At 52.7% G+C, this 7,005-nt stretch overlaps 1 protein-coding gene across 2 annotated transcripts; it reads right to left on the minus strand.

Annotated features, from left to right (window-relative positions):
- Positions 1 to 165: 165 nt before the first annotated feature.
- LOC136768593 (zona pellucida sperm-binding protein 1) lies at positions 166 to 6,660 on the minus strand. 2 transcript variants are annotated; one of them, XM_066722873.1, is made up of 11 exons: positions 5,873 to 6,660; positions 4,893 to 5,017; positions 3,672 to 4,704; positions 3,375 to 3,556; positions 3,198 to 3,295; positions 2,988 to 3,115; positions 1,220 to 1,409; positions 995 to 1,139; positions 839 to 917; positions 620 to 715; positions 166 to 359 (listed from the first exon to the last, which is right to left on the minus strand). In XM_066722873.1, exons 1-11 carry the CDS (start codon positions 6,036 to 6,038, stop codon positions 190 to 192), a joined length of 2,412 nt encoding a protein of 803 aa, XP_066578970.1. In that variant the 5' UTR covers positions 6,039 to 6,660; the 3' UTR covers positions 166 to 189. The 2 variants fall into 2 exon arrangements, with proteins under 2 accessions (XP_066578970.1, XP_066578971.1); XM_066722874.1 differs by having other exon boundaries at positions 166 to 311; positions 5,873 to 6,658.
- Between the last annotated feature and the right edge of the window lie 345 nt (positions 6,661 to 7,005).

Consider the following 7,005-nt stretch of genomic DNA (forward strand, 5'->3'; position numbering starts at 1 on the left):
CTCCCGCGCTGCCCGACTGTCACTGCGGCTGCCAACAGCCATCAATATAAAAGATACTGGCAATAATATGAAGTCATCTACTGCTGCTACCAATACAAGTAAGGATAGGAATGAGTATATTAGTAATAGAGCCACTCGTGGGGTCAGTAATAAGGCACAGAGCGGTGCAGTTCAGTGTGTTTATTGAGGTCAGTGGTCAGGACACTGCTGGTGCATTCTGGCCCTCAGCACACACAGCAGAGACAGCACCGCCAGCAGCACACCGCCCCCTGCAGCCCCGGAGGACAGCCAGCACACAGCACTCAGCGACACTGCGGCACAGAGAGACCACCGTGAGAATCTGATGGGAACCTTTTTTCCTGCAGGTTATAGGAGCAATAATATAGTACAATGTTCAAATCAAGCATAAAACAATAACAGTTTAAAATTACAGCACCAATGCTTCTGCTATAAACCAGATCATAAATAGCAGCGAGAGTGCAGTGGCAGACAGCACCCCCCATCACTGTGCAGGCCATCAGGGGTACTGAAGCACACTGGAGTGAGTGGCAGTGAGACAGCACCCCCCTCTGTGTCCAGGCAGAAGAGGGAACTGCAGCTACTGGGTATGGTCTCTCACCTTGGAGGGCACTGTCAGCAAGGCTACGGGGGGGTGGCAGGAAGAAGACTGAGCCACTTGAGGACACCAGGACCTGGGAGGGCGTGAGACCCCGTCCTGAGAAAGAGGCGAGAAAGAAAAGGAAATAGGGAAAAAGAGGGGAAAGAAAAAGAGGAGTTAATATAGACACAGACAGGTTAATATGCAGACAGAAGATGAGACGGGCAGGTAGATGCTCACTCTTTCTCCTCTGTGGACACTGGGTCCAGCAGCTGTCCTCTACACTGGAGCACAGAGACACACTGCACTGCACATACACCTGGAGAGAGACAGAGAGACGGGTCTTCAGTGGGGTGCCTGGGACTGGCCCGGCCTGGCTCCGCGCCCAGCCCGTACCTGCGAGTGCAGCGGCAGGTCCGTCAGTGCCCCCATGAACGCGAGCATCCGGAACCAGAAGCGGCGCCGGCCAGAGGGGAGCACACCCAGACCACTCTCCCCCGGTTCGGTCATGGTCAGATAGTTATCCCCTGGGTACGGACACCTGAAGGTGTGGGGGAGCATTAATACCAACACTGAATGACTACAGTATATATCAAGGGGCCGGGGGGTGGGACGAGTCACCTGTTCTCTATCAGAGGCCATTTTGACCCTGAGGTCAGCAGGGGGTCGGAGGTCACCCAGCACTGCTCCAGCATCAGCCCCACAGCAGGGTCACTGGGGCCGTGAACTCTGACCTCCACGAACACGGGGTCTCCCAGTGTGCGTGTCAGGGGGAAGTCGGCCGGTGCAAACCAGGAAGTGAAAGAACTATCTGAGAGACAGACAGAGTGAGAGAGAAAGAGAGACAAATCTGTAAATAGTATATATATTTTTTTTCTTTCTATGTATGATCATGAATAATTTCTGACCGCTATTCATTGTAGTCACCTGTGTGTGTTTCTCTGTCATTGCAAACAAGCTCTTTAATGCTGTTTTTGATTTTGATGGTCATTTATATTTTATTTTCCATATATGTAGGTACACCGATCAGCCATAACATTATAACCACCTGCCTAATACTGTGTAGGTCCCCCTTTTGCCGCCAAAACAGCCCTGACCCGTCGAGGCATGGAGTCCACTAGACCTCTGAAGGTGTGCTGTGGTATCTGGCACCAAGACGTTAGCAGCAGATCCTTTAAGTCCTGTAAGTTGCGAGGTGGGGCCTCCATGGATCAGACTTGTTTGTCCAGCACATCCCACAGATGCTCGATTGGATTGAGATCTGGGGAATTTGGAGGCCAAGTCAACACCTTGAACTCGTTGTTGTGTTCCTCAAACCATTCATGAACCATTTTTGCTTTGTGGCAGGGTGCATTATCCTGCTGAAAGAGTCCAGTGCCATCAGGGAATACGTGTCCATGAAAGGGTGTACATGCTCTGCAACAATGCTTAGGTAGGTGGTACGTGTCAAAGTAACATCCACATGAATGGTAGGACCCAAGGTTTCCCAGCAGAACATTGCCCGACGCATCACACTGCCTCCGCCGGCTTGCCTTCTTCCCATAGTGCATCCTGGTGCCATGTGTTCTCCAGGTAAGCGACGCACACACACCCTGCCATCCATGTGATGTAAAAGAAAACGTGATTCATCAGACCAGGCCACCTTCTTCCATTGCTCCGTGGTCCAGTTCTGATGCTCACGTGTCCATTGTAGGCGCTTTCGGCAGTGGACAGGGGTCAGCATGGGCACCCTGACTGGTCTGCGGATACGCAGCCCCAAATGCAACAAACTGCGCTGTACTGTGTGTTCTGACACCTTTCTATCAGAACCAGCATTCACTTTTTCAGCAATTTGAGCTACAGTAGCTCATCTGTTGGATCGGACCACACGGGCCAGCCTTCACTCCCCACGTGCATCAATGAGCCTTGGCCGCCCATGACCCTGTCGCCGGTTCACTGCTTTTCCTTCCTTGGACCACTTTTGATAGGTACTGACCACTGCAGACCGGGAACACCCCATAAGAGCTGCAGTTTTGGAGATGCTCTGACCCAGTCGTCTAGCCATCACAATTCAGCCCTTGTCAGAGTCGCTCAGATCCTTACACTTGCCCATTTTTCCTGCTTCTAACACATCAACTTTGAGGACAAAATGTTCACTTGCTGCCTAATATATCCCACCCACTGACAGGTGCCATGATAACGAGATTATCAGTGTTATTCACTTCACCAGTCAGTGGTCATAATGTTATGGCTGATCGGTGTATGTCCAATTGCTTTGACAATACAAATTTGTTTGTCATGTCAATAAAGCACCTTGAATTGAAGAAGGAAAAAAAAAATGAGGGAGAGGGAGAGAACACAGACACTGACGGAGAGGGGGAAGGAGAGGGAAACACGGTCAACACGTTACCGGTGGCGATCTGCAGCTCGAATCTGATTGTTCCGTTCTTGACCAGGGGAGCGATGCTGGGCAGCGTCTCGATGACCGTTTCCACTGAGACATCACCACCGGCACCATAGAAACAGCGGACTAGCAGCCTGCAACACAGACAGACACAGACGCGGTGTGGGCAGCAGCCACCGCCGCCACTCAGCAGCCAGAACAAGGCTGGTGCCTGACCTGTAGGGGGCGTCTCTGGAGATGGCTCCCTTGGGCTGCCTCAGGACCTCTCTCTCCGCCTGCACCTCACTGCTGTACCACACCCCCTCGGAGCGCACCTTCAAAAACACAGACGCACTGTACACAAGCTCACACCCATACTGGGACGGTCGCACTATACCATCTGCCCTAACGCACCTCGCTCTCGCTCCCACACGACCGGACTGGGAAGTGGAACACGGCCAAGTCAGAAGTCATGACCTTGGGCTGACATTCTGGCGACCCCTGACCCCAGGACAGATGCACAGCCGTCAGCCGGAGGGGCGGAGTCACGGAGGTTCGGTTAACCAGGATAATGACGTCGGCACTGCGAGAACAACCTGAGACAGAGGGGGAGAAATGAACAGACAGTGCTGTCTTTCTTCTCTGTGACTTCAACCCATTTCTCTGCTGAACACAGACTGTAGTAACGGCGCATCAGTCAGTTTGTCTCACCCGTCTGACTGTACTGACAGGAATGCTGGGGGTGGGTCTCGGGCTGGTAGCTGCAGCCAATCAGAAGGCAGGCGTCGCGGGAGATGCTGGGGGGTCCGCAGGGCAGAGAGGGGAGGCGGCCTGCCTTCCTGACCCCCGACCTCCTGGTAACCCAGAGGTCATTCCCCGTCATTCCCCAGCCCCTCCATCTGCTGCCTCCTCCCCTCCTCCACAGGTGTCCAGCTGTGGGGGCCGGTCTGGGAGCAGCGGTGGTGTTCAGGTGGCTCCAGATGTGCAAACCAACTGTTGACAGTTGGTATCTTGGGTACACAGCAGCTGCTCCCTCTCTGTCCTCCTCCTCCTCCTCCTCCTCCTCTTCCTCTTCCTCTCTCCCAGCTGCTGCATTGGTGTTGCTGGTGGTGTGGGATCCAGATGTTACCGGGGAAGACTGCAAGCTCCAGATGTGTGCAGCTGTGGGGGCAGGCAGGTGCTGTGCAGCTGCTGGAGGGGTGCTGCTGTAGTAGTGGCTCCAGATGTGTCCAGATGCATCTCTCTCCCTTTGCCTCTCCTCCCCCTCTCTCTCACTCTCTCTACCCCTCACCTTCTCAGCCATTCCCCCCTCTCCTCCACTCTCCTCCTTTTCTCTCTCCACTCCCACCATCTCATTCTCTCCTGGAGCATCTTCCTTATCATTGTCGTCGTCATCCTCCTCCTCCTCCTCCTCCTCCATCCCACGCTCCATCTTCTCCTCCCTGCTCTCTCCAACTCCCTCCATCCCTGAAGTCCAGACATCACTGACAGTGGTGTGTTTTGTTGGTCTGGAGACAAAGTACGACCACTTCTCTGTCTCTCTCTCCTCCTCCTCCACCTCTTCTTCTTCTTCTTCTTCTTCTTCCCTCTCTCTGGGGAGTTTCCTCACCCCAAGGCTCCCGAACATTCGGAAACTCCGATAGGTTTTCGAGAGCTGGTTGTCATGGCGACAGGAGACGGTGATGTTGGAGAGGACGCCGGCTTGGTCGGACACCTGTAGAGTGAAGAGGAATCTGCCCTTCTCCTGGGGAGAGAGAGAGCGAGAAAGAAAGAGAAGAGAAATTAATATACCAACTGGCACAATTCTTGACATCACCACCAGATGTGGCCAGAAACATCTGCATTCCAGCTGTTCTGCTGCGCTGCTACAGTGCGGAAGTTCACAGTAAACTCATTTAGGTGCGAGGCGGATGAGTGTGCAGGGGGCGTTACCGGCTCGGACACGTGGCAGGCATAGTACAGCGAGCGGAAGACCAGCGAGTTGTCCCACCCGGTAGATAGAGTGAAGCCACACTGACTGGCCCAGCGCTGGACACTCACACCATAGCCATGGTCATCTGGACAGAGAGGAAGCGTTAACACACACACACACACACACACACAGACAGACCGGACACTGATAGAGAGGGAGTGTTAACACACATACACACACTGACTAACTGACTGACTGGACACTGACAGAGAGGGAGCGTTAACACACATGCACACACACACACACACACACACACACACACTGACTGACTGGACACTGACAGAGAGTGAGCGTTAACACACATGCATGCACACACACACATACACACACACTGACTGACTGGACACTGACAGAGAGTGAGCGTTAACACACACACACACACACATACACACACACTGACTGACTGGACACTGACAGAGAGTGAGCGTTAACACACACACACACACACACACACACACTGACTGACTGGACACTGACAGAGAGTGAGCGTTAACACACACACACACTGACTGACTGACTGGACACTGACACTATCAATTTCTTATGCATTACTTCACATCACCTCTATTATATATGGATGCACCAAAGTTGCCGTTTTGAATTGAAAAGAGAGACAGAGCAACAGAGAGAGAGAGAGAGAGAGAGAGAGAGAGAGAGAGAGAGTCCATAAACACTGTACATTGTAAAACTACCATTTTTGGTCAAGCTTCTCTCTTGACAGGGGGGTGTAAACCTTGGCCTGACGTACAATGCAGTTACTAGCTGTAGAAAGACAGATCAACGGAGGAATAGAGTACAAGTCATGCCAATAAAGCGTTTTGAATGGGGGGGGGTGTTTTGAATTCACAAATAGAAAGACAAGACGACTATATAGACAAGACGTCGAGCGATAAATACACACAATGCCACGGCAAATAAACACACAGACACACGATCTCACCCAGGATTTTGACAGTGGAGGTGCGGGCGCTCTGCGGGAAGCGGACCTCAATGTATGCGTCGTGACAAGCGACAAATGCGGCGGCGGAGGCCCCGGAGCCCCGGACTCGAGTGAACAAGACCAGCCACAGCAGAGCGCCCCCAGCCCTGGCCAACCTCCGCGCCATCACCCTTTATCTCGAACAACACCGCAGTCACAGGACAGTTAATACTGCTCACGGCTCTATTGTATAATTCACAGTAATAATATTAATAGCGGACATGGACGACGAAGAGATGAAAAAAGTTAAAGGGGTTTGATTTTCAGAGAACCGAACCAGGCCGGTGTCCAGTGTGTCGCCCTGTTGTTAGTGCTGAAATGCCGGGCCGGCGCGGTATCTCTCCCGGCTTTACCGACCGGCTGGATCGGCACCAATTAAGTTGTTAACGTTAATTGTCTGTCGTCAATTAAGATACAGGGCGCGTCTGTGTCCGAGTTACTGGGGCGGAGCAGCGATTACACCACCGGGGTGTGTCTGTGTGGGTCTGCTATCATCACTGACTCCAGTCCAGTCCAGTCCAGTCAGTGACTCTGCAGCAGACCAGTCCAGTCCAGTCAGTGACTCTGCAGCAGTCCAGTCCAGTCCAGTCAGTGACTCTGCAGCAGTCCAGTCTAGTCCAGTCCAGCCAGTGACTCTGCAGCAGTCCAGTCCAGTCCAGTCCAGTCTAGTCCAGTCAGTGACTCTGCAACAGTCCAGTCCAGTCCAGTCAGTGACTCTGCAGCAGTCCAGTCCAGTCCAGTCCAGCCAGTGACTCTGCAGCAGTCCAGCCCAGTCCAGTCACTGCACATCATTTGTTACAGTAGTGTACTACACAGTTGTGTAGACAGCCAGGGGGGTTGTGTTGGATTGTGAGAGAGGCTGGTGGGGGGGGCGGGGGAAGTGAGAGAGGGAAGTGCAGACTGAGAGAGGGACAACAGTCACCCCTGCTGCACACACACACACACACACACACACACACACACTCTTTTTTAACACACACACACACACACACACACACACACACACTCTTTTTTAACACACACACACACTACCTCTTTCTCACACATACACAAATGCATACATACACACTCTCATTCCCTCACATATATACACA

This window comes from Amia ocellicauda, chromosome 14 (genome assembly GCF_036373705.1).
Source record: "Amia ocellicauda isolate fAmiCal2 chromosome 14, fAmiCal2.hap1, whole genome shotgun sequence".
Taxonomy (NCBI): domain Eukaryota; kingdom Metazoa; phylum Chordata; class Actinopteri; order Amiiformes; family Amiidae; genus Amia; species Amia ocellicauda.